Here is a 26758-nt window from a genome sequence, read left to right on the forward strand (position 1 = left end):
TTTGGTGCCAAGAGTCGAGGTCTGGGGCAACAGCGATCGAGACGAGAGGGAAATGGTCAAGGTTGGGGTCAAAGGGTTGAGATCTGGGGCAAAAGCGCTTGAGGTTTAATTCAGGAATGGTCAGGTTTGGGGCAGAAGGTCAAGGTTTGTGGCAAAAGCTGTCGAGATACTGGCCAAACCCATTGAAGTTTTGGGGCAACATTGGTGGAGGTTTGGGGAAATAATGGTTGAGGTTTAGTGCCAGTCGTTTGAGATTTGGGTCAAAAATGGTCAAGGTTTGGTGCGAATGGTCAAGGTTTGGGGGAAATGGTCAAGAGTTGTTGCAAACCATGGAAGTCTTGGGCAAAAATGATCAGAGTTTGATGCAAATGGTCGAGATTTGGGGCCAAAACGGTCAAGACTTGGGGTAACCGTTCATGTTCTGGGGCAAGTGGTTGAGGTTTGGGGCAAAACCAGTCAAGGGTTTGGTGTAAACAGTGAAGATTTGGGTCAACAGTGGTTGAATTTGGGGCAAAGGGTTGAGAGTTGGGTCAAAACCAGTCAAGACTTGGGGCAAAACCACTCAACATTGGGGCAAACGGTTGAGATTTATGGGAAGCGGACGATATTTGGGAGAAAAGCCTTGAGGTTTAGGGTAAAAGTAATCAGGATTGAGAGAAATAGTCAAGGTTTGGAGCAAAAGTGGTCGAGATATTGGCCAAAACCCATGAAGGTTTGGGGCAAGAAGGGTGGAGGTTTGGGGCACAAATGGTCGAGGTTTGGTGCCAGTCATTTGAGATTTGGGGTGAAAATCGTCAAGGTTTGGGGCAAATGGTCAAGGTTTGGGGCAAATGGTCAAGGTTTGGGGCAAATGGTCAAGAGTTGGGTCAAACCATGGAGTTCTGGTGAGAAATCGGTCAGGGTTTGGTGCAAACGGTTGAGACTTGGGGTAGAAATAGTCGAGGCTTAGGAGAAATGCTTCAGATTTGGGCCAAGAAGGGTTGATTTGGGGACACAGCACAGGGATGTTGTTCCATGGAGACGGGGTTGGTGCCACCACCACCAGCATAACTTTTCGCGCAGTAGTAGGTGGCCGTGTCGTCGTCCCGGAGGCTGTTCATCTGCAGCGTGAGCGTGCTCTGGGAGTTGTCCCTGGAGATGGTGAAGCGCCCCTTGACCGACGACGCGTACCATGTGCTACCACCAGTGTTGTGAATCTCCGCGACGTACTCGAGCCCCTTCCCGGGGGCCTGTCGCACCCATTCCATGCTGACGCTGCTGAAGGTGAAGCCGGAGGCCTTGCAGCGGAGGGTGAGGGACCCCCCGGGTGTCTGGAGGCCCCCTCCGGACTCCACCAGCTGCACGGCCGCCATCAGCCCTGGGGAGGGAGGAAGGAGAGAATTGAGTCGCCCGCTCCCGCCGTCGCCCCCCATCTCCGCGCCCAGGTGTGGGGGAAAGGGGGTGAGCGGGGCCGGGTCCTACCTGGGAGGGCGGCCAGGAGCAGGAGAAGGCGGAGGGGGCTGATGCGCCATGGGTGCTGCTGGGGGGGCCCAGGGGGGCCCTATTGGTCAGGGGGATGGTGCAACGGTCGAGGTTTGATGCCAAGAGTCGAGGTCTGGGGCAACAGCGATCGAGACGAGAGGGAAATGGTGGAGGTTTGGGGGAAAATGGTCGAGGATTGGGTGAAATGCTGAGATTTGCGGCATAAGCTGTGGAGGTTTACATCAGGAACGGTCAGGTTTGGGGCAAATGGTCAAGAGTTGGGACACACCATGGAGGTCTGGGGCAGAAACGGTCGGGGTTTGGTGCCAACGGTTGAGGTTTGGCCCAAAACCAGTCAAGGGTTCGGGGTAAAGAGTCAGGATTTGGGCCAACATTGATCGAATTTGGGGCAAACAGGTGACGCTTCCGACAAAACCAGTCAAGACTTGGGGTAATCCTTCATGTTTTGGGGCAAACAGTTGAGGTTTGGCCCAAATCCGGTCAAGGGTTTGGGGTGAACAGTCAAGATTTGGACCAACATCGGTTGAATTTGGGGCAAACAGTTGGGACTTGGGTCAAAACCAGTCAAGGTTTTGGGTGACCATTCACATTTTGTGGGAAATCGTTTAGGTTTGGGGCAAAACCGGTCAAGGGTTTGTGGCAAAAAGTCAAGATTTGGGCCAAAACTGGTTGAATTTGAAGCAAATGGTTGAAACTTGGGTCAAAACCAGTCAATAGTTGAGGCAAAACCATTCAACATTGGGGCAAATGGTTGGGATTTGGGGTAAATGCTTGTGATTTGGGGCAAGGGGACGACATTTGGGACAAAAGCCCTTGAGGTTTAGGGAACAAATGGTCAGGTTTGAGGGAAACAGTCAAGGCTTTGAGCAAAAGTGGTTGAGATATTGGTCGAGAGCTTTGAAGGTTTGGGGCAAGAAGGGTGGAGGTTTGGGGCACAAATGGTCGAGGTTTGGTGCCAATCATTTGAGATCTGGGGATAAAATGGTCAAGATTTGGTGCAAATGGTGAAGGTTTGGTGCAAATGGTCAAGAGCTGGGTCAAACCATGGAGGTCTGGTGAAAAATCGGTCAGGGTTTGCTGCAACCGGTTGAGGTTTGGGGCAAAAGTGGTCGAGGTTTGTGTCAAATGCTTCAGATTTGGGCCAAGAAGGGTCGATCTGGGGACACAGCACAGGGATGTTGTTCCATGGAGAAGGGGTTGGTGCCACCACAACCACCACTACTTTTCGCGCAGTAGTAGGTGGCCGTGTCGTCGTCCCGGAGGCTGTTCATCTGCAGCGTGAGCGTGCTCTGGGAGTCGTCCTTGGAGATGGTGAAGCGCCCCTCGACCGACGGCGCGTAGTAGGTGCTACCACTGCTGGTACTAATACTTGCGACCCACTCGAGCCCCTTCCCGGGGGCCTGTCGCACCCAGAGCATCCAGATGCTGCTGAAGTCAAAGCCGGAGCCCTTGCAGCGGAGGGTGAGGGACCCCCCGGGTGTCTGTTGTCCCCCTCCGGACTCCACCAGCTGCACGGCCGCCGTCAGCCCTGGGGAGGGAGGAAGGAGAGAATTGAGTCGCCCGCTCCCGCCGTCGCCCCCCATCTCCGCGCCCGGGTGCAGGGGGAAAGAACGGGGGTGAAGCGGGGCCGGGTCCTACCTGGGAGGGCGGCCAGGAGGAGGAGGAAGGTGGAAGCCAAGTGGACGCCCATGGCGGGACGAGGAGAAAGGGTTGAGGGTGGGGAAGGCCGGGGATGGTGCCACCATGGTGGAGTCCGGAGGGGGACAACAGACAACCGGGGGGTCCCTCACCCTCCGCTGCAAGGCCTCCGGCTTCACCTTCAGCAGCGTCGCCATGGGATGGATGCGACAGGCCCCCGGGAAGGGGCTGGAGTACGTCGCAACTATTAGCAACACTGGTCGTACCACAGTCTACGCGCCGTCGGTCAAGGGGCGCTTCACCATCTCCAGGGACAACTCCCAGAGCACGCTCACGCTGCAGATGAACAGCCTCCGGGACGACGACACGGCCACCTACTACTGCGCGAAAACTAATTGTGGTGGTTGTTGTTATGGTGGTGGCACCTTCCCTGACACCGTGTCCCAACTTCCCTGTGTTGGGTCCCCTCATCGACCGATTTTGCCCCAGACGTCGACCATTTTTGCCCCAAATATCAACCATTATCATCAAACCCTGACCAATTTCTCACCAGACCTCCGTGGTTTGACCCAACTCTTGACCATTCGCCCCAAACCTTGACCATTTTATCCCCAACTCTCAAATGATTGGAACCAAACCTCAACCATTTCTGCCCCAAACCTCCACCCTTCTTGCCCCAATCCTCCAAGGCTCTCGACCAATATTTCAACCACTTTTGCCCCAAACCTTGACTATTTCTCTCAAACCTCATTATTTTTACCCTAAAGCTCAAAGGCTTTTCTCCAAAATACCGTCTGCTTGCCCCAAATCTCAACCATTTGCCCCAAATCCAAAATATTTCCCCAAAGTTGAGTGGTTTTGCCCCAAGTCTTGACTGGTTTTGACCCAAGTCTCAACCATTTGCTTCAAATTCCACCAATTTTGGCCCAAATGTTGACATTTGCCACAAAGCCTTGACCGGTTTTGCCCCAAACCTCAACTCTTTGCCCCAAACATAAACGATTTCCCACAAAATGTGAATGGTCACCCGAAACCTTGACTGGTTTTGACCCAAGTCCCAACCGTTTGCCCCAAATTCAACTACTGTTGTCCCAAATCTTGACTGTTCACCCCAAACCCTTCACTGGTTTTGGCCCAAACCTCAACTGTTTGCCCCCAGAACATGAACGGTTACCCCAAGTCTTGACCGCTTTGGCCCCAAATCTCAACCGTTTGCATCAAACCCTGACCGTTTTTGCCCCAGACCTCCATGGTTTGCAGCAACTCTTGACCATTTCCCCCAAACCTTGACCATTCGCACCAAATCTTGACCATTTTTGCCCTAATCCTCAACAGCTTTTGCCCCAAATCTCAACCCTTTGACCCAACCCTCGACCATTTTTGGTGGAGGCACGGAGATGGGGGGCGACGGCGGGAGCGGGCGACTCAATTCTCTCCTTCCTCCCTCCCCAGGGCTGATGGCGGCCGTGCAGCTGGTGGAGTCCGGAGGGGGACAACAGACACCCGGGGGGTCCCTCACCCTCCGCTGCAAGGCCTCTGGCTTCACCTTCAGCAGCTTCGAGATGTCCTGGGTGCGACAGGCCTCCGGGACGACGACACGGCCACCTACTACTGCGCGAAATGTAGTGGTGGTTGTGGTTATGGTGGTGGCACCAGCCCCGGCACCGTGTCCCCACGTCCCGCCATCTCCCTCAAACCCTTGCACAAAGACCCAGGTCTCGGAGCGAGTCCGGGCTCTCGCACCGACCACAAAACCCTTTATCCACCCCAAAGCCTTGGCTTTTGGCCCAAATCTTTGCCCTCACCCTCGTCTGCAGGGGCTCTGGCTCCATCTCCAGCAGCTCCGCCATGGACTGGGGGCAACTCTCCACCTCTTTTGGCCAAAACCTTCACTGTTTATCCCAAACCTGACCATTTTTGCCCTAAAACTCGAGGGCTTTTGTCCCAAATATCATCTGCTTGCCCAAATCTCAACCGTTTGCCCCAAACCCCAACCATTTGCCCCAACACTCTAATGGTTTTGCCCCAACTCTCAACTGTTTGCCCCAGATTCAACCAATGTTGGCCCAAATCTTCACCGTTTACACCAAACCCTTGACTGGTTTTGGGACGAACCTCAACTGTTTGCCCCAAACTGAAACAATTTCCCACAAAACCTGAACGGTCACCCAAAATCTTGACTGGTTTTGACCCAAGTCTCAAATGTTTGCCCCAAATTCAACCACTGTGGGCCCAAATCTTGGCTGTTCACTCCAAACCCTTGACCAGTTTTAGGCAAAACCTCAACTATTTGCCCCAAAACATGAAGGATTACCCCAAGTCTTGATTGGTTTTCCCCCAAGTGTCCCCTGTTTGCCCCAAACTCAGCCAATGTTGGCCCAAATCTTGACTCTTTACCCCAAACTTTTGACTGGTTTTGGGCCAAACCTCAACTGTTTGCACCAAACCTCGACCACTTTTGCCTCAACCCTTGACGTTTGCAGCAAATCTCGACTGGTTTTGGCCCAAAATCCCTTTCTTCTGTGTCTTGGAACCCTACCCAGAGCCCAGGCCCCATCCACGGCCCAGACCCTCCCCCCCAGGACCCCAGATTTTCTCCCCTGAGGTTGGAACCAGCCTGGAGCCAGGAGCAGGGGGAGCTGGGGGGTCTCCCTTCTGCCCCCTCCCCAGGGCTGATGGCGGCCGTGCAGCTGGTGGAGTCCGGAGGGGGACAACAGACACCCGGGGGGTCCCTCACCCTCCGCTGCAAGGCCTCCGGCTTCACCTTCAGCAGCTTCGACATGTCCTGGGTGCGACAGGCCCCCGGGAAGGGGCTCGAGTTTGTCGCGTATATTAACACTGATGATAGTTACACAAGCTACGCGCCGTCGGTCAAGGGGCGCTTCACCATCTCCAGGGACAACTCCCAGAGCACGGTCACGCTGCAGATGAACAGCCTCCGGGACGACGACACGGCCACCTACTACTGCGCGAAAAGTTATGATGGTGGTTGTTGTGGTGGTGGTGGCACCAACCCCAGCACCGTGTCCCAACTTCCCTGTGTTGGGTCCCCTCATCGACCGATTTTGCCCCAGACGTCGACCATTTTTGCCCCAAATCTCAACCATTATCATCAAACCCTGACCGATTTCTCACCAGACCTCCATGGTTTCACTCAACTCTTGACTATTTGTCACAAACCTTGACCATTTGCACCAAATCTTGACCATTCTCGCCCCAGATCTCAAATGACTGGCACCAAACCTCGACTATTTCTGCCCCAAACCTCCACCCTTCTTGCCCCAAACCTTCATGGGTTTTGGCCAATATCTCGACCACTTTTGCTCCAAACCTTGACTATTTCTCTCAAACCTGACCATTTTTACCCTAAACCTCGAGGGCTTTTGTCCCAAATATCATCCGCTTGCCCCAAATCCCAACCATTTACCCCAACGTTGAATGGTTTTGCCCCAAGTCTTGACTGGTTTTGACCCAAGTCTCAACCATTTGCTCAAAATCAACCAATTTTGGCCCAAATCTTGACTTTTTGCCACAAACCCTTGACCGGTTTTGCCCCAAACCTCAACTCTTTGCCCCAAACCTAAACAATTTCCCACAAAACGTGAACGGTCACCCAAAATCTCGACTGGTTTTGACCCAAGTCTCAAACATTTGCCCCAAATTCAACCAATGTTGGCCCAAATCTTCACTGTTCACCCCAAACCCTTCACTGGTTTTGGAACAAATCTCAACCACTTGCCCCAGAACATGAACGGTTACCCCAAGTCTTGACTGTTTTGGCCCCAAATCTCAACCGTTTGCATCAAACCCTGACAGTTTTTGCCCCAGACCTCCATGGTTTGCAGCAACTCTTGACCATTTCCCCCAAACCTTGACCATTTGCACCAAACCTTGACCATTTTCGCCCCAAATCTCAAATGATTGGCACCAAACCTCAACCATTTCTGCCCCAAACCTCCACCCTTCTTGCCCCAAACCTTCATGGGTTTTGGCCAATATCTCGACCACTTTTGCTCCAAACCTTGACTATTTCTCTCAAACCTGACCATTTTTACCCTAAATCTCGAGGGCTTTTGTCCCAAATATCATCCGCTTGCCCCAAATCCCAACCATTTACCCCAATGTTGAATGGTTTTGCCCCAAGTCTTGACTGGTTTTGACCCAAGTCTCAACCATTTGCTCAAATTCAACCAATTTTGGCCCAAATCTTGACTTTTTGCCACAAACCCTTGACCGGTTTTGCCCCAAACCTCAACTCTTTCCTCCAAACTTAAACAATTTCCCACAAAACGTGAACGGTCACCCAAAATCTCGACTGGTTTTGACCCAAGTCTCAAACGTTTGCCCCAAATTCAACCAATGTTGCCCCAAATATTCACTGTTTACACCAAACCCTTCACTGGTTTTGCCCCAAATCTCAACCATTTGCCCCAGAACATTAACGGTTACCCCAAGTCTTGACTCTTTTGGCCCCAAATCTCAACCGTTTGCATCAAACCCTGACAGTTTTTGCCCCAGACCTCCATGGTTTGCAACAACTCTTGACCATTTCCCCCAAACCTTGACAATTTGCACCAAACCTTGACCATTTTTGACCGAAATCTCAAACGACTGGCACTAAACCTCAACCGTTTTTTTCCCCAAACCTCCAACGTTGTTGCCCCAAACCTTCCATGGTCTTGGCCAGTATCTCGACGGCTTTTTCCCCAAACCTTGACCATTTTTGCCCTAAACCTCAACAGCTTTTGCCCCAAATCTCAACCCTTTGACCCAACCCTCGACCATTTTTGGTGGAGGCACGGAGATGGGGGGTGATGGCGGGAGCGGGCGACTCAATTCTCTCCTTCCTCCCTCCCCAGGGCTGATGGCGGCCGTGCAGCTGGTGGAGTCCGGAGGGGGACAACAGACACCCGGGGGGTCCCTCACCCTCCGCTGCAAGGGCTCCGGCTTCACCTTCAGCAGCTTCGCCATGAACTGGGTGCGACAGGCCCCCAGGAAGGGGCTCGAGTACGTCGCGTATATTAGCAGTGGTGGTGGCACCTACTACGCGCCGTCGGTCAAGGGGCGCTTCACCATCTCCAGGGACAACTCCCAGAGCACGCTCACGCTGCAGATGAACAGCCTCCGGGACGACGACACGGCCACCTACTACTGCGCGAAACGTGCTGATGGTGGTTGTGGTGCTGGTAATGCTGATGGTGATGCTTATGGTGGTGGCACCAACCCCTTCTCCATGGAACAACATCCCTGTGCTGTGTCCCCAAATCAACCCTTCTTGGCCCAAATCTGAAGCATTTGCCACAAACCTCGACCACTTTTGCCCCAAACCTCAACGGTTGCAGCAAACCCTGACCATTTTTGCCCCAGACCTCCATGGTTTCACCCAACTCTTGACCATTTGCACCAGATCTCGACCATTTTATCCCCAGATCTCAAATGATTGGCACCAAACCTCGACCATTTGTGCCCCAAACCTCCACCCTTCTTTTTCCAATCTTTGCTCTCAACCAATATCTCGATCACTTTTGCTCCAAACCTTGACTATTTCTCTCAAACCTCATTATTTTTACCCTAAACCTCAAAGGCTTTTCTCCCAAATATCCACTTGCCCCTAGTCTCAACCATTTGCCCCAAATCCAAAACATTTGCCCCAACACTCAAATGGTTTTGCCCCAAATCCTGACTGCTTTTCCCTCAAGTTTCAACCGTTTGCTTCAAATTCAACCAATTTTGTCCTAAATCTTGACTTTTTCCACAAACCCCTGACCAGTTTTGCCCCAAACCTCAACTCTTTGCCCCAAACCTAAACAATATCCCACAAAACGTGAACGGTCACCCAAAATCTTGACTGGTTTTGACCTAAGTCCCAACCGTTTGCCCCAAATTCAACCAATGTTGCCCCAAATCTTCACTGTTTACACCAAACCCTTGACTGGTTTTGCCCCAAACCTCAACCACTTGCCCCAGAACATGAACGGTTACCCCACGTCTTGACCATTTTGGCCCCAAATCTCAACCGTTTGCATCAAACCCTGACAGTTTTTGCCCCAGACTTCCATGGTTTGCAGCAACTCTTGACCATTTCCCCCAAACCTTGACCATTTGCACCAAACCTTGACCATTTTTGCCCTAAACCTCAACAGCTTTTGCCCCAAATCTCAACCCTTTGACCCAACCCTCGACCACTTTTGGTGGAGGCACGGAGATGGGGGGCGATGGCGGGAGCGGGCGACTCAATTCTCTCCTTCCTCCCTCCCCAGGGCTGATGGCGGCCGTGCAGCTGGTGGAGTCCGGAGGGGGCCTCCAGACACCCGGGGGGTCCCTCACCCTCCGCTGCAAGGCCTCCGGCTTCGACTTCAGCAGCATCTGGATGCTCTGGGTGCGACAGGCCCCCGGGAAGGGGCTCGAGTGGGTCGCAAGTATTAGTACCAGCAGTGGTAGCACCTACTACGCGCCGTCGGTCGAGGGGCGCTTCACCATCTCCAAGGACGACTCCCAGAGCACGGTCACGCTGCAGATGAACAGCCTCCGGGACGACGACACGGCCACCTACTACTGCGCGAAAAGTAGTGGTGGTGGTTGTGGTGCTGGTAATGCTGATGGTGATGCTTGTGGTGGTGGCACCAACCCCAGCCCCATGGAACAACACCCCTGCGCTGTGTCCCCAAATCAACCCTTCTTGGCCCAAACCTGAAGCATTTGCCACAAACCTCGACCACTTTTGCCCCAAACCTTGACCACTTATCCTGAACCTGACCATTTGTGCCCTAAACCTTGAGGGATTTTGTCCCAAATATCGTCCACTTGCCCCTAATCCCAACCATTTGCCCCAATGTTGAATGGTTTTGCCCCAACTATTGACTGGTTTTGACCCAAGTCTCAACCATTTGCTTCAAATTCAACCAATTTTGTCCCAAATCTTGACTTTTTGCCACAAACCCTTGACCGGTTTTGCCCCAAACCTCAACTCTTTCCTCCAAACTTAAACAATTTCCCACAAAACGTGAACGGTCACCCAAAATCTCGACTGGCTTTGACCCAAGTCTCAAATGTTTGCCCCAAATTCAACCAATGCTGGCCCAAATCTTCACTGTTTACACCAAACCCTTGACTGGTTTTGCCCCAAACCTCAACTGTTTGCCCCAGAACATGAACAGTTACCCCACGTCTTGACTCTTTTGGCCCCAAATCTCAACCGTTTGCATCAAACCCTGACAGTTTTTGCCCCAGACCTCCATGGTTTGCAGCAACTCTTGACCATTTCCCCCAAACCTTGACAATTTGCACCAAATCTTGACCATTTTTGACCCAAATCTCAAACGACTGGCACTAAACCTCAACCGTTTTTTTCCCCACACCTCCAACGTTGTTGCCCCAAACCTTCCATGGTCTTGGCCAATATCTCAACGGCTTTTTCCCCAAACCTTGACCATTTTTGCACTAAACCTCAACAGCTTTTGCCCCAAATCTCAACCCTTTGACCCAACCCTCGACCCTTTTTGGTGGAGGCACGGAGATGGGGGGCGACGGCGGGAGCGGGCGACTCAATTCTCTCCTTCCTCCCTCCCCAGGGCTGATGGCGGCCGTGCAGCTGGTGGAGTCCGGAGGGGGACAACAGACACCCGGGGGGTCCCTCACCCTCCGCTGCAAGGGCTCTGGCTTCACCTTCAGCAGCTTCAGCATGGAATGGGTGCGACAGGGCCCCGGGAAGGGGCTCGAGTTCGTTGCACGTATTGCCAACGATGGTAGTAGCACATGGTATGCGCCGTCGGTCGAGGGGCGCTTCACCATCTCCAAGGACAACTCCCAGAGCACGGTCACGCTGCAGATGAACAGCCTCCGGGACGACGACACGGCCACCTACTACTGCGCGAAAGCTGCTAATGGTGGTGGTGGCACCAACCCCTTCTCCGTGGAACAACATCCCTGTGCCGTGTCCCCAGATCGACCCTTCTTGGCCCAAATCTGAAGCATTTCTCCTTAACCTCAACTATTTCTACCCCAAATCTCAACCGGTTGCAGCAAACCCTGACCGATTTCTCACCAGACCTCCATGGTTTGACCCAGCTCTTGACCGTTTGCCACAAACCTTGACCATTTGCACCAAATCTCGACCATTTTATCCCCAGATCTCAAATGATTGGCACCAAACCTCGACCATTTGTGCCCCAAACCTCCACCCTTCTTGACCCAAACCTTCATGGGTTTTGGCCAATATCTCGACCACTTTTGCTCCAAACCTTGACCATTTGACCCAAACGTGGCCCCCACTGACCTAAATCTCAACAGCTTTTGCCACAAATATCCTCCCCTTGTCCCAAATCTCACCCACTTCACCAAAACCTCAACCAGTTTTGCCCCAAACCCCCACCATTCTCCTCTCATCTCCATCCATTTCGCCACAACCCTTCACTCTCTGCACCAAACCAGAGCCATGAACGGACCCCCAAACTCTACCCTGAGCCATGGACCCCGTCCCAAGCCGTGTCCTGCCAGGGCTCCGGCTTCACCTTCAGCAGCGTCGGCATGGACTGGGTGCGACAGGCGCCCGGGAAGGGGCTCGAGTACGTCGCGGGTATTAGCAGCAGTGGTCGTTACACAGGCTACGCGTCCTCGGTCAAGGGGCGCTTCACCATCTCCAGGGACAACTCCCAGAGCACGGTCACGCTGCAGATGAACAGCCTCCGGGACGACGACACGGCCACCTACTACTGCGCGAAAAGTAGTGGTGGTGGTTGCTGTGCTGGTAATGCTGATGGTGATGCTTATGGTGGTGGCACCAACCCCAGCCCCATGGAACAACATCCCTGTCCTGTGTCCCCAAATCAACCGCTGTTGACCCAAACCTGAAGCATTTGCCACAAACCTCGACCACTTTTGCCCCAAACCTCAACCGGTTGCAGCAAACCCTGACCGATTTCTCACCAGACCTCCATGGTTTGACCCAACTCTCGACCGTTTACCACAAACCTTGACCATTTGCACCAAATCTTGACCATTTTTGCCCCAAATCTCAAATGATTGGCACCAAACCTCGACCATTTGTGCCCCAAACCTCCACCCTTCTTGCCCCAAACCTTCAATGCTCTCGACCAATATCTCGACCACTTTTGCTCCAAACCTTGACTATTTCTCTCAAACCTGATTACTTTTACCCTAAACCTCAAAGCTTTTCTCCCAAATATCGTCCGCTTGCCACAAATCTCAACCGTTTGCCCCAAACCGCAACCACTTGGCCCAAAGTTGAGTGCTTTTGCCCCAAGTCTTGACTGGTTTTGACCCAAGTCTCAAACATTCGCCCCAAATCTTCACTGTTTACACCAAACCCTTCACTGGTTTTGCCCCAAACCTCAACCACTTGCCCCAAAACATGAACGGTTACCCCAAGTCTTGACGGATTTGGCCCCAAATCTCAACCATTTGCATCAAACTCCGACCGTTTTTGCCCCAGACTTCCATGGTTTGCAACAACTCTTGACCATTTCCCCCAAACCTTGACCATTCGCACCAAACCTTGACCATTTTTGACCCAAATCTCAAACGACTGGCACTAAACCTCAACCGTTTTTTTCCCCAAACCTCCAACGTTGTTGCCCCAAACCTTCCATGGTCTTGGCCAATATCTCGACGACATTTTCCCTAAAACCTTGACCATTTTTGCCCTAAACCTCAACAGCTTTTGCCCCAAATCTCAACCCTTTGACCCAATCCTCGACCATTTTTGGTGGAGGCGCGGAGATGGGGGGCGACGGCGGGAGCGGGCGACTCAATTCTCTCCTTCCTCCCTCCCCAGGGCTGATGGCGGCCGTGCAGCTGGTGGAGTCTGGAGGGGGACAACAGACACCCGGGGGGTCCCTCACCCTCCGCTGCAAGGCCTCCGGCTTCACCTTCAGCAGCGTCGAGATGTCCTGGGTGCGACAGGCCCCCGGGAAGGGGCTCGAGTACGTCGCGTATATTAGCAGTGGTGGTAGCACAGCCTACGCGCCGTCGGTCAAGGGGCGCTTCACCATCTCCAGGGACAACTCCCAGAGCACGCTCACGCTGCAGATGAACAGCCTCCGGGACGACGACACGGCCACCTACTACTGCGCGAAGACTAGTTGTGGTGGTTGTAGTTATGGTGGTGGCACCTTCCCCGACACCGTGTCCCAACGTCCCTGTGTTGGGTCCCCTCATCGACCGATTTTGCCCCAGACGTCGACCATTTTTGCCCCAAATCTCAACCATTATCATCAAACCCTGACCGATTTCTCACCAGACCTCCGTGGTTTGACCCAACTCTTGACCATTCGCCCCAAATCTCGACCATTTTATCCCCAACTCTCAAATGATTGGCACCAAACCTCGAACATTTGTGCCCCAAACCTCCACCCTTCTTCCCCCAAACTTTCAATGCTCTCCACCAATATCTCGACCACTTTTGCTCCAAACCTTGACCATTTGCCCCAAACCTCGAGGGCTTTTGTCCCAAATATCGTCCGCTTGCCCCTAATCTCAACCATTTGCCCCAAATCTCAACCATTTGCCTAAAATCTCAAACGGTTTTCCCCCAAATTTCAAATGTTTTTGCCCCAGGTCTCAACAGTTTCCACCAAATTCAACCAAGTCTGGCCCAAATCTTCACTGTTTTCCCCAAACACTTGACCATTTTGGGCCCAATCCTCAATTGTTTGCCCCAAATCCCAACCATCTGCCCCAACACTCAAAGGGTTTTGCCCCAACTCTCAACCCTTTGCCCCAAATTCAACCAATGTTGGCCCAAATCTTGACCGTTTACCTCAAACCCATGACCGGTTTTGGGCCAAACCTCAACTGTTTGCTCCAAACCTAAACCACCTGTGCCAAAAAATGAACGGGTTCTCCCCAAATCTTGACTGGTTTTGCTGCAAGTGCCATCTGTTTGCCCAAAAATCAATCAATGTCAGCCCAAATCTTGGCTGTTTTCCCCAAACCCTTGACCGGTTTTCGCCCAAACCTCAACCGTTGGCATCAAACCCCGACCGTTTCTGCCCCAGACCTCCAGGGTTTGCAACAACTCTTGACCATTTGACTCAAACCTGACCATTTTTGCCCCGAACCTCCACCATTTCCCTCTCGTCTCGATCGCTGTTGCCCCAGACCTCGACTCTTGGCACCAAACCTCGACCGTTACACCATCCCCCTGACCAATAGGACCCCCCTGGGCCCCCCCAGCAGCACCCATGGCACATCAGCCCCCTCCGCCTTCTCCTGCTCCTGGCCGCCCTCCCAGGTAGGACCCAGCCCCGCTCACCCCCTTCCCCCACACCTGGGCGCGGAGATGGGGGGCGACGGCGGGAGCGGGCGACTCAATTCTCTCCTTCCTCCCTCCCCAGGGCTGATGGCGGCCGTGCAGCTGGTGGAGTCCGGAGGGGGACAACAGACACCCGGGGGGTCCCTCACCCTCCGCTGCAAGGCCTCCGGCTTCACCTTCAGCAGCTTCGACATGTACTGGGTGCGACAGGCCCCCGGGAAGGGGCTCGAGTACGTCGCGAGTGTTTACACTGATGGTGGCACAGGCTACGCGCCGTCGGTCAAGGGGCGCTTCACCCTCTCCAGGGACGACTCCCAGAGCACGCTCACGCTGCAGATGAACAGCCTCCGGGACGACGACACGGCCACCTACTACTGCGCGAAAACTAATTGTGGTGGTTGTTGTTATGGTGGTGGCACCAGCCCCAGCACCGTGTCCCAACTTCCCTGTGTTGGGTCCCCTCATCGACCGATTTTGCCCCAGACGTCGACCATTTTTGCCCCAAATCTCAACCATTATCATCAAACCCTGACAAATTTCTCACCAGACCTCCATGGTTTGACCCAACTCTTGACCATTCGCCACAAACCTTGACCATTTGCACCAAACCTTGACCATTTTATCCCAAATCTCAAATGATTGGCACCAAACCTCGACCATTTCTGCCCCAAACCTCCACCCTTCTTGCCCCAAACCTTCAATGCTCTCCACCAATATCTGGACCACTTCTGCTCCAAACCTTGACCATTTATCCCAAACCTGACCTCTTTTGCCCTAAACCTCGAGGGTTTTTGCCAGAAATACCCTCCCCTTGCCCCAAATCACAAGCATTTGCCCCAAAAGTCAAACGGATTTGCCCCAAGTCTTGACTGCTTTTGCCCCAAGTTTCAACCATTTGCCCCAAATTCAACCAATTTTGTCCCAAATCTTGACTTTTTGCCACAAAGCCTTGACCGCTTTTGCCCCAAACCTCAACTCTTTGCCCCAAACCTAAACGATTTCCCATAAAACGTGAACCGTCACCCAAAAATCTTGACTGGTTTTGCCCCAAGACTCAAACGTTTGCCCCAAATTCAACCAACGTTGGCCCAAATCTTGACTGTTGACCTGAAACCCTTGACTGGTTTTGGCCTAAATCTCAACGGTTTGCAGGAAAACGTGACCACTTCTACCTCAACCCTTGACGTTTGCAGCAAATCTCGACTGGTTTTGGCCCCAAAATCCCTTTGTTGTGTGTCTTGGAACCCTACGCAGAGCCCAGGCCCCTTCCAAGGCCCAGACCCTCCCCCCCAGGACCCCAGATTTTCTCCCCCGAGGTTGGAACCAGCCTGGAGCCAGGAGCAGGGGGAGCTGGGGGGTCTCCCTTCTGTCCCCTCCCCAGGGCTGATGGCGGCCGTGCAGCTGGTGGAGTCCGGAGGGGGACAACAGACACCCGGGGGGTCCCTCACCCTCCGCTGCAAGGGCTCTGGCTTCACCTTCAGCAACGTCGAGATGTCCTGGGTGCGACAGGCCCCCGGGAAGGGGCTCGAGTTCGTCGCGGCTATTAGGAACGATGGTAGTTTCACAAACTACGCGCCGTCGGTCAAGGGGCGCTTCACCATCTCCAGGGACAACTCCCAGAGCACGCTCACGCTGCAGATGAACAGCCTCCGGGACGACGACACGGCCACCTACTACTGCGCGAAACGTAATGGTGGTGGTTGTTATTATGGTGGTGGCACCAGCCCCGGCACCGTGTCCCCACGTCCCGCCATCTCCCTCAAACCCTTGCACAAAGACCCAGGTCTCGGAGCGAGTCCGGGCTCTCGCACCGACCACAAAACCCTTTATCCACCCCAAAGCCTTGGCTTTTGGCCCAAATCTTTGCCCTCACCCTCGTCTGCAGGGGCTCTGGCTCCATCTCCAGCAGCTCCGCCATGGACTGGGGGCAACTCTCCACCTCTTTTGGCCAAAACCTTCACTGTTTATCCCAAACCTGACCATTTTTGCCCTAAACCTCGAGGGCTTTTGTCCCAAATATCGTTCGCTTGCCCAAATCTCAACCGTTTGCCCCAAACCCCAACCATTTGCCCCAACACTCTAATGGTTTTGCCCGAAATCTTGACTGTTTGCCCCAAACCTTGACTGCTTTTGGCCTAGATCTCGACTGTTTCTCTCAAACTTTAACAATTTTTGCCCAAAATCTCAACCAGTTTTTGCCCTTGACCGGTTTTGGCCTAAATCTCAACCATTCGTCCCAAACCTTGACTGTTTTTTGCCCCAAAAATCCACCATTTCCCCCAAACCTTGACTGGTTTTGGCCTACATCTTGACTGTTTGTCCCAAACCTTGACTGGTTTACCCCAAAAATCCACCATTTGCCCCAAAAATCCACCATTTGCCCCAAACCTTGACTGGTTTTGGCCTAAATCTCAACTGTTTGTCCCAAACCTTGACTGGTTTTTGCCCCAAAAATCCACCATTTGCCCCAAACCTCGACCATTTCCCCTAAACCTTCACTGGTTTTGGCCTAAATCTCGATTGCTTGCACCAAACTTTGACCATTTTTGCCCAAAATCTCAACCAGTTTTTGCCCTTGACCGGTTTTGGCCTAAATCTCAACCCTTTGTCCCAAACCTTGACTGGTTTTGGCCTACATCTTGACTGTTTGCAGCAAACTTTGACTGGTTTTGCCTCAAAAATCCACTATTTGCCCCCAAAATCCACCATTTTCTCCAAACCTTGACTGGTTGTGGCCTACATCTCGATTGCTTGCACCAAACTTTGACTGGTTTTGCCCCAAAAATCCACCATTTCCCCCAAGTTTCAACCCTTTTTGCCCCAAACTTTGACCGTTTGCCCCGAAACTTGACCGTTTTTGCCCCAAATCATGATGATTTGCCCCAAACCGCGATCAATCCCAGCATCCTTCCGATGCCCCGAGACTGGATCCCTGCTGGGTACCAGACCCTGGCCCTAATGAACTTAATTATTAGCCTTAATTAAGAGGCCCTGGGGGATAAATTTATTTATTAGCCCTAATACACTTAATTATTAGCCCCAATGACCTCATTATTAGCCATAATTTAGGAGGGATGGGGGGTAAATTTAATTATGAGCCCTAATAAACTTAATTAGTAGCCCCTACTAGTCTTAATTATTATCCCTAATTTAGCGGGGCTGGGGAATGGACTTAATTAGAAGCCTGAATAAACTTAATTCTTAACCCTGATGTAGGTGGGCTGGGGAATAAATAATTAGGGCTGAATTATTAGCCCTCATTTAGGAGGGATGGGGAATAAATTTAATTATTAGCCCTAAAAGACATAATTATTAGCCCTAAAAGATGTAATTATTAGCCTTAGTTTAGGGAGGTTGGGGAATATATTTAATTTTGAGGCCTGACAGACTTAATTATGAGGCCTAATTTATGGGGGCGGGGGAAAAATTTAATTATAAGGTGGAATAAACTCAATTATTAGCCAAAATAGAGGTAATTATTCGCCCTAATAGAGGTATGAGCTCTAACGAGGCGGGAGCCGGCGGGGGGAGGTGGGTAAATTTCATGATACTCCCCCAAAATCCAGGTGCCGAGAGCAGCAGCTGTAATCAACCCCCCGCCGAAAACGAGAAAAAGGCCTAAATTTGGAGGGGGGAGGGGGAAAAAAAGGCCCTTTTTAGGGTTTCGGGGCCACAAATAGCTATTTTTGGCGGTGGTGGTGGCAGCTGCGCGGGGAAAACCCCCAAAACGGGCGGGTTTAGCAGAGAAAAAGGGGCCGGCACCGCACGCCGCCGGCCCCGAAAATATAGAGATTAGGGGTCAAGTCACGTCTTGTTTGGGCGATTTTTTTTTTTTTTTTGGTAATTTTACGGATTTTTTTTTATTATTATTATTATTTCTTTATTTTTTTATTTTTTCACCCGTTCGATCCCTTTTTCGCGGCGGGTTCTTTTCCGTTCTTCTCCTCACTTGCTTCTGCTTTTCCCCGTCATTTTTTTTTTGCCCCCGAACGCGGATTTTTATGGGACGCGCTGGCTATTTCCTCATTGCCGTTTTACCAAAAATCCATATTATTAACACTATTATTATTCCCCTCTTATTTCTCTCTTTTATAGTTTTTTTCCCCCCCTTATTTCTCTCTTTTATAGTTTTTTGTTCCCTCTTATTTCTCTCTTTTATAGTTTTTTTTCCCCCCCTTATTTCTCTCTTTTATAGTTTTTTTTCCCCCCCTTATTTCTCTCTTTTATAGTTTTTTTTCCCCCCCTTATTTCTCTCTTTTATAGTTTTTTTTCCCCCCCTTATTTCTCTCTTTTATAGTTTTTTTTCCCCCCCTTATTTCTCTCTTTTATAGTTTTTTTTCCCCCTCTTATTTCTCTCTTTTATAGTTTTTTTTCCCCCTCTTATTTCTCTCTTTTATAGTTTTTTTTCCCCCCTCTTATTTCTCTCTTTTATAGTTTTTTTTCCCCCTCTTATTTCTCTCTTTTATAGTTTTTTTTCCCCCTCTTATTTCTCTCTTTTATAGTTTTTTTTCCCCCTCTTATTTCTCTCTTTTATAGTTTTTTTTCCCCCTCTTATTTCTCTCTTTTATAGTTTTTTTTTCCCCTCTTATTTCTCTCTTTTATGGTTTTTTTTCTCTTATTTCTCTCTTTTATATTTTTTCCTCTCTTTTATATTTTTTCTCTCTTATTTCTCTTTTATAGTTTTTTCCTCTTTTATATTTTTCTCTCTTATTTCTCTCTTTTATATTTTTTTCCTCTCTTTTATATTTTTTCTCTCTTATTTCTCTTTTATAGTTTTTTCCTCTTTTATATTTTTCTCTCTTATTTCTCTCTTTTATATTTTTTTCCTCTCTTTTATATTTTTTCTCTCTTATTTCTCTTTTATAGTTTTTTCCTCTTTTATATTTTTCTCTCTTATTTCTCTCTTTTATATTTTTTCCTCTCTTTTATATTTTTTCTCTCTTATTTCTCTTTTATAGTTTTTTCCTCTTTTATATTTTTCTCTCTTATTTCTCTCTTTTATATTTTTTCCTCTCTTTTATATTTTTTCTCTCTTATTTCTCTTTTATAGTTTTTTCCTCTTTTATATTTTTCTCTCTTATTTCTCTTTTATATTTATTTCTCTCTTTTATATTTTTTCCTCTTTTATATTTTTTTCTCTCTTATTTCTCTCTCATATTTCTCTCTTTTGTATTTTTTTCTCTCATTTCTCTCTCTCATATTTTTTTTCTCATATTTCTCTCTTTTATATTTCTCTCATATTTCTCTCTTATATTTTTTTCTCTCATATTTCTCTCTCTCATATTTCTCTCTTTTATATTTTTTTCTCTCTTATTTCTCTCTTTTATATTTTTTCTCTCTCATTATTCCCCTATTTCTCGTCTTTCGGGGAGAACTTCCCGGAGAAGCCCCCTGTAGTTTCCGGGGGGGCTGATGGTAACGAACACCCCTATCACACTCCTGCGCCCCCGCCATTATTGTAATTAATAATAAATCTCTTTTTTTTTTTTTCCTCGTTGGGCTTGGCCTATTTTCTGCGTATTTTCCAGTCTCATTTTTACGGGCCAAAAAGGCGCCGTTGTTTTTTGATTTTTTTTTTTTTAATTAATTTTAGTTTTAATTAATTCATTAATACTCTCCGCACTAACACTTCTTTTTTATTATTATTATTTTTTTATTTTTTTGGAGGAATATTAGTGTTAATAATCGCCTTTTTTAGCCGTCTTATCGCCGCTTTTGCCGGAATATTTAGTTATTAATCTCACTGTTATTATTCTTCTTCGCTATTTATTTATTAATCTAACTTTCGTTATTATCACTATTCGCTGTTTATTTATTAATCTTCTTCTCCTCAGCAGAAACGGTTCCGCTTTAACGTTTAATTACCATCATTAGTAACATTTGCCATTGTGTTAGTGCTGCTCTTACCCCAAGAGGCCCTTTTTCATTAATTTTTAATTATTATTAATAACAACCACCGGCTCTTTTACGTTTCTGAACGGAGCTACTTTATTGACCGTTATTAATTAGAAAGACTTTACTTACCGCCATTAATTAGAAAGACTTTATTTCTCGTTATTAATTAGACAGAGTTTACCGTTATTAATCAGACAGACTTTATTTATCATTATTAATTAGAAAGACTTGATCACTATTAATTAAAAATACTTTATTATCATTATTCATTAGAAAGACTTTACCATTACTCATTAGAAAGACTTTATTTATTGTCATTATTCATTAAAGACTTTATTTCTCGTTATTAATTAGAAAGACTTTACCGTTATTAATTAGAAAGACTATTTATTATCGTTACTAATTAGAAAGACTTTATTACCATTACTAATTAGAAAGACTTTATTACCATTACTAATTAGAAAGACTTGATCATTATTAATTAGAAAGACGTTATTCCTCGTTATTAATTAGAAAGACTCTACCATTACTAATTAGAAAGACTTTATTTATCATTATTAGAAAGACTTTATTTATCATTATTAATTAGAAAGCTGTTATTTCTCGCTATTAATTAGAAAGACTTGACCGCTACTAATTAGACAGACTTTCTTTATTGCCGTCACTAATTAGAAAGACCTTCTTCTTCGTTATTATTAATTCAAAGCACTTTATTTTTGTTATTAATTACAGAAACTTATTCCACTTTGCTTTATTAGTAGTAGTATTAATATTTATTTTTTATTATTATATTTATTTTTAATATTATTAATATATTTACTTTAGTTTTATTATTAGACTTATTTAATTATTAATTATTTTCATTTATCATTTTTACGATAATAAGGGGAATTAAGGCAATTTAAGGGAATAAATAAAGGGAATTTAAAGGGGAAAAGTGGAATAATAGAAGGAGAAAAAGAAAATAAATGGAATAAAAAAGGTGGAATTTAAAGGGGAAAAGTAAAAACAAAAGTAAAATAAAATAAATGGACTATAATAAATAAAAGATAATAAGGGGAAAAAGGTGGAATTTAAAGGGGGAAAAAGGTGGAATTTAAAGGGGGAAAAAGGTGGAATTTAAAGGGGGAAAAAGGTGGAATTTAAAGGGGGAAAAAGGTGGAATTTAAAGGGGGAAAAAGGTGGAATTTAAAGGGGGAAAAAGGTGGAATTTAAAGGGGGAAAAAAGGTGGAATTTAAAGGGGGAAAAAAGGTGGAATTTAAAGGGGGAAAAAAGGTGGAATTTAAAGGGGGAAAAAAGGTGGAATTTAAAGGGGGAAAGTAGATTAGTAGAAGGAGTAAAATAAAACAAATGGACGATAATAAGTAAACTAAGAGAAAAGAAGGGGAATTAAGGCAATTTAAGGGAATAAATTAATGGAATTTAAAGGAAATAAGCGGAATCACAAGGAAATAAATGGAATTCAAAGGAAATAAATGGAATTAATCGAAGGAGGAGAAGAAAATAAAGGGAATAAAAGGACAGGGAATAAACGGAACGAAATAAGTAAAAGACGGGAAAATAAAGGGAATTAAAGAAAACGAAAGGAAATAAAAAGAAATAAAGAGAAATACCGAAAACTCCAGGGAAGAGACGAAACAAACACAAACGGGAGGTGAAAGAACAGCAAGAAACAGCAGCGAAACACGCAGATCAAATTAAGTAAATGCCAAAATAGAAATTAAATAAATACGTTAAAAAAAAAATAAAAGGACTAGAAATAAGTTAAAAGAAATAAAATCAACGGGAGGCGAAGAAATTAAAGTCGAGGGAATAAAATTCAGGAAATAAGTGTTTAAAAATGAACGAACGGCAAGAGATGGGGAAAAAAATTCAATAAAAGAAAGAAAATAAATGAAATCAGTGAAATAAAAAGCAAAGTCAAGCAGATTAAAGACAAGAAATGGGAAAAAACAAAGAAAACTCGTTAAATTCACGAAATAAAAAGGAATTAAACGGAATAAAAGCCAATTAAATAGAATAAATAGGCGAACCACACGCCTAAAAGTCAATCAATTAAAAAGAAAAAAAAACAACAAATCAATAAAACTCGATCAAACAGAACGAAGAAAATTAATGCCAATTAAAAACAACATGTTTTGATCCCCTTTATTTACTAAAATCCCCTATTTTGGGGGTTGCAAAACCCCTTGTTTTTCATGTCCCCGTCCCCCCCCCCCCCCTTTATTTTGCCCAGATTTCATTCAAATTAAGGAAACCGACCCGAAACGCAGCCGCCACCTGGGCGGGATTTTCAGCGCTATTTTGAACCAAACCCGCTTGTTTTCGCCCCAAAAAAAGCTTCATTTGCATGCGGGGGTGGCAGCAGCTGCGCTTCACCGAAACCACCTGATTTTGGCCCAAAATAACAGTGCTGGGGGGGGTGGGGGGGGGAAGAAGGGAATAAGGAGGGTATGATGTGCCCCCAAAATGCAAATTTCACCCCAAAATTGCCCCCCCAATTCCTCAAATTTGGACATTTTCATCCCAAACGCGTCAATTTGGAAATTCCAGCCCCGAATCCTAATTTTTGGGGTGAAATTGCAGGCCCAAATGCCTCATTTTGCAACATTGCAGCCCAAAACGCCTCATTTTGCTGATTCCGGCCCAAAATTATAAGTTTTCTAAAAAACAGCATTATAAAAAAATGATAATTATTCAAAAGTTTTATATTTTAAAAAGAAAAAGCAGCTGGGGTCAAATTCCACCCCGAAATGGCTCGGTTTGCGAATTCCACCCCAAAACGCCTCAACCTGCAAATTCCACCCCAAAGGGCATTAGGAAAATTTCCCTCAAAATTGATTATTTTGCAAATTTCCCCCCAAATCCCTCGGTTTGCAAATTGTGCCCCCAAATCCCTGGGTTTGCCCATTGGGCCCCAAAACTGCACCGAAAATGCCTCGATTTGCAAATTCCACCCCAAAACCCCCCACTGGAATTGACCCTGAAGTTTATTAATTTACCCTAAAATCCCTCAATTTACACCTTTCACCCCAAAACACCAAACGCCCCGAAACTGCACCCAAAAAGCCTCGATTTGCTAATTCCCCCTCAAAAACGCATTATTAAAATTAACCCTAAAATGTGCTCATTTCCAAATTTACCCCCAAATACTTCAATATGCAAATTGCGCCCCCAAAATGCCCAAATTCCCGGATTTCGCCCCAAAACGTAGCGCCCCCCGGAAATGCACCCAAAATGCCGCCATTTACTAATTCCACCCCAAAATACCTTACTAAAGTGCGCCCCAGCGCGTATTGATTTGCTAATCTACCCCCCCCCCCCCCCAAAATGGCTCAATTTGCACATTTTGCCCCAAAAACGCACCGAAACTCCGCGCCTTTTTCCCGCCGGGAGCCGGAAGTGGGCGGGGCCTCCGTGGGAAACGAGGGGGCGTGGCCAATAGGGGGTCATGAATGAAAGCCCCGCCCCCTCAGGCGAGTATGCCAATGAGGGCGGGTGAAGCCTCCGTTCTGCCTAGCAACGCGTGCTGATTGGCCGCGCGGCGCGGGAGGGGGCGTGGCTTGCTGGGAGCGGCGCCGCACCTGCGCAGATTGACGGGGCGGGGCGGCGGGGGGAGCGGGAGCCCGGAAGCGCCTCCCTCCCCTTAGCAACGGCGCCGTTTCCCTTAGCAACCGCCGGGATTTTTTTTTTTCCTTAGCAACGGCGCCGTTTTCCTTAGCAACGGGCTTCGGGGAGGGGGGGCGGTTTAAAGTGGGTTTAAAGACGGGGGTGAAGGCGGAGGGGTTAGAGGTCTGAGGGGATCTTGCGGGGGGGAGACAGGCCTCAGGGGGGCGACTAGGCCTCAGGGGGGCGACTAGGCCTCAGGTAGGCCCCGGGCGGGGGCGGGGGACAAGGCCTCGGCGGTGGGGTGGACAAAAGGGGATGTGGGGGGGGGGGGACGACAAGAGGTGGGGGGGGGGGGGCACCAGAGCCTGGAGGGGGCCAGGGGCTGGGGGGGCACCAGGTTTTGGGGGGAGGCAGCAAGAATTTGGGGGGGGGGGGGGGGGAGAAGCCTTGGGGGGGGGGGGGGGGACAGGCCTTGGGGGGCAATATGGCGGGGGGGGGGGTCACTCCTTTTACCACATTCTTCCTCTTGTTCCCCCCCCCCAGGACATCTCGATGCGACGCACCCCCACTTCGGAGCCCCCCCCCTCTAAGGTAAGAACAATCCCCCCAAAAATGGGGGGGAAAAACCCCCACAAAATGGATGATTTCCCCCCAAAATCCCCCCCAACATCACATCTCACCCCCCCCCTTGCTTGAACTCCCCAAAAATAAGTATAACCCCCCCCAAAATAAGTATTTAACTCCCCCGAATAAGTAGACACCCCCCAAAAATACAAAAATAAACCCCGCCCCCCCTGAAATAGACACCCCCCAAAAAAAATAAGAGTATAAACTCAAAAAATAAGTATTTAATCCCGAAAAATAAGTATTTAACCCCCCGAAACAAGCAGGCATCCCTAAAAAATAAAACCCCCCAAAATAAGCCCGCCCCCCTCAAAAAAATAAGTACTTAAGGTCCCCAAAATAAGTATTTAACCCTCCAAAATAAGTATCTAACACCGAAAAATAAGTATTTTACCTCAAAAATAATTAAGCCCAAAGAGTAAGTGGTACACCCCCTAAAAAATGAGACATCCCCAAAAAATATATGCCCAAAAAATGAGCTCACGTCCCAAAAATAAGTAGAAACTCAAAAAAGAAAGTTTCTAATCCAAAAAATATGTATTTAACCTCCAAAGATAAGTATTTTCCCTCAAAAAAATAAATATTTTACCTCACAAAATAAGTATTTTACCTCAGAAAAGATGTAAGGCCCAAAAGTAAGCGTACACCCCCGAAAAATAAGTAGAAACCCCCCCAAAAGTTTATAACCCCAAAAATATTTAACCCCTCAAATATAAATATTTTACCTCCCAAATCAAGTATTTTACCTCCCAAATCAAGTATTTTACCTCACAAAATAAGTATTTTACCTTAAAAAATAAGTATTTAAGCCCCAAAAGTAAGTGGACACACCCCAAAAAAAGTTTATAACCCCCAAAATACTTATTTAACCCCACAAATTAAATATTTTACCTCACAAAATAAGTATTTTACGTCAAAAAAAGAAGTGTTTAAGCCCCCAAAGTAAGTGTACACCCCCCCAAAAATGTAGAAATCCCCCCAAATGAGCCAACCCCGCCAAAAATAAGTAGAAATTCCCCCCCCAAAAGTTTATAACCCAAAATATATGTATTTCACCCCCAAATATAAATATTTTACCTCAAAAATCAAATATTTTACCTCACAAAATAAGTATTTTACCTTAAAAAATAAGTATTTAAGCCCCAAAAGTAAGTTTACACCCCCCAAAAAAAGTTTATAACCCCAAAAATATTTATTTAACCCCACAAATTAAATATTTTACCTCAAAATTTAAATATTTTACCTCCCAAAATAAGTATTTTACGTCATAAAAAGAAGTATTTAAGGCCCAAAAGTGTACACCCCCCCAAGAAAAGTAGACACCCCCCAAAATGAGCCAACCCCCCCAAAATAAGTAGAAACTCAAAAAAAAAGTTTATAATGCAAAATATATTTATTTAACCACTTCAAAATAAGTATTTTACCTCAAAAATTAAGTATTTTACTTCACAAAATAAGTATTTAACCTCAAAAAACAAGTGTTTAAGCATAAAAAGTATGTGTGCACCCCCAAAAAAGTAAGTTCACACCCCCAAAAAATAAATATACACCCCAAAAACGAGCCCACCCCCCGAAAAATAAGGTTTTAACCAAAAAAAAAAGTATTTAACCCTGCCAAAATAAGCCTTTTACCTCACAAAAGAAGTATTTTTACCTCCCAAAATAAGTATTTAAGGTCCAAAAGTAAGTAGGCACCCCGAAAAAATAAACATACGCCCCAAAAATGAGCCGAACCCCCCAAAAAAAATCCCCCCCCCCGGGGCTGAAGGCGGGAAGGGGTTAAAAGGAGGAAAATGGGGGGAAATAAAGGCGGTTTTGGGAAAAAAAAAGGGTTTTTTGAAAGGGGGGGGGGGGGAGGCGTGTCCCTGGTGGGGGCCCCGTTTTGGGGGGGCTCGGGGACGGGAACGGGGGGGGGGGTTTGGGGTGTCCCCCCCCCCTTTTTGTCCCTGTGCCCCCCCCCTTTCCTTTGTCACTGCGACACCCCCAATTTTTCCCGTTTTCACCCCAAAAACCGGGGGATGCCTCGTCGCAAGCAGCAGCAGCCGCAGCAGCTCCGGGCTCCAACCGCGGTATTTTTGGGGTTGTTTTGGGTTTTTTTGTTTTTGAGTTTTTTTTTTTTGGGGGGGGGGGGGGGGTGTGTCTTTAAATTTGGGGACTCCCCCTCGATTTGGGGGGGTCCTTAGATGTGTGTGTGGGGGGGGTTGGGTTGGTTTTTTTGGGGAGAAAACCCCCCAAAA

General features: G+C 47.8%; 2 protein-coding genes, 1 pseudogene and 7 gene segments (V, D, J or C); 8 read left to right on the forward strand and 2 right to left on the reverse strand.

Annotated features, from left to right (window-relative positions):
• Positions 1 to 959: 959 nt before the first annotated feature.
• Positions 960 to 1412, reverse strand: LOC128901845 (immunoglobulin heavy variable 3-23-like). The segment is given in 1 exon segment: positions 960 to 1412. A coding segment is annotated over 1 exon segment (453 nt).
• A 621-nt stretch (positions 1413 to 2033) lies between these two features.
• On the reverse strand, positions 2034 to 3195 carry LOC128901857 (immunoglobulin heavy variable 3-23-like; annotated as a pseudogene).
• On the forward strand, positions 3138 to 3728 carry LOC128901860 (immunoglobulin heavy variable 3-23-like). The segment is given in 1 exon segment: positions 3138 to 3728. A coding segment is annotated over 1 exon segment (495 nt).
• A 2055-nt stretch (positions 3729 to 5783) lies between these two features.
• On the forward strand, positions 5784 to 7016 carry LOC128901865 (immunoglobulin heavy variable 3-11-like). The segment is given in 1 exon segment: positions 5784 to 7016. A coding segment is annotated over 1 exon segment (510 nt).
• Positions 7017 to 7737: 721 nt separating this feature from the next.
• LOC128901852 (Ig heavy chain V region 914-like) lies at positions 7738 to 9357 on the forward strand. The segment is given in 1 exon segment: positions 7738 to 9357. A coding segment is annotated over 1 exon segment (486 nt).
• A 10-nt stretch (positions 9358 to 9367) lies between these two features.
• LOC128901854 (immunoglobulin heavy variable 3-23-like) lies at positions 9368 to 9815 on the forward strand. The segment is given in 1 exon segment: positions 9368 to 9815. A coding segment is annotated over 1 exon segment (429 nt).
• A 788-nt stretch (positions 9816 to 10603) lies between these two features.
• LOC128901853 (immunoglobulin heavy variable 3-23-like) lies at positions 10604 to 11525 on the forward strand. The segment is given in 1 exon segment: positions 10604 to 11525. A coding segment is annotated over 1 exon segment (453 nt).
• Positions 11417 to 14276, forward strand: LOC128901850 (uncharacterized). The gene is made up of 2 exons (XM_054184017.1): positions 11417 to 11866; positions 12914 to 14276. The coding sequence occupies exons 1-2, from the start codon at positions 11647 to 11649 to the stop codon at positions 13648 to 13650; spliced, it is 957 nt and encodes a 318-aa protein (XP_054039992.1). The 5' UTR covers positions 11417 to 11646; the 3' UTR covers positions 13651 to 14276.
• Positions 14277 to 14334: 58 nt separating this feature from the next.
• Positions 14335 to 15544, forward strand: LOC128901856 (immunoglobulin heavy variable 3-64D-like). The segment is given in 2 exon segments: positions 14335 to 14371; positions 14475 to 15544. A coding segment is annotated over 1 exon segment (507 nt).
• LOC128901851 (Ig heavy chain Mem5-like) lies at positions 15423 to 18544 on the forward strand. Its single transcript, XM_054184018.1, has one exon. It carries the CDS (start codon positions 15779 to 15781, stop codon positions 16514 to 16516), a length of 738 nt encoding a protein of 245 aa, XP_054039993.1. The 5' UTR covers positions 15423 to 15778; the 3' UTR covers positions 16517 to 18544.
• The last annotated feature ends 8214 nt before the right edge of the window (positions 18545 to 26758 follow it).

Source organism: Rissa tridactyla, chromosome 30 (assembly GCF_028500815.1).
Source record: "Rissa tridactyla isolate bRisTri1 chromosome 30, bRisTri1.patW.cur.20221130, whole genome shotgun sequence".
NCBI lineage: Eukaryota > Metazoa > Chordata > Aves > Charadriiformes > Laridae > Rissa > Rissa tridactyla.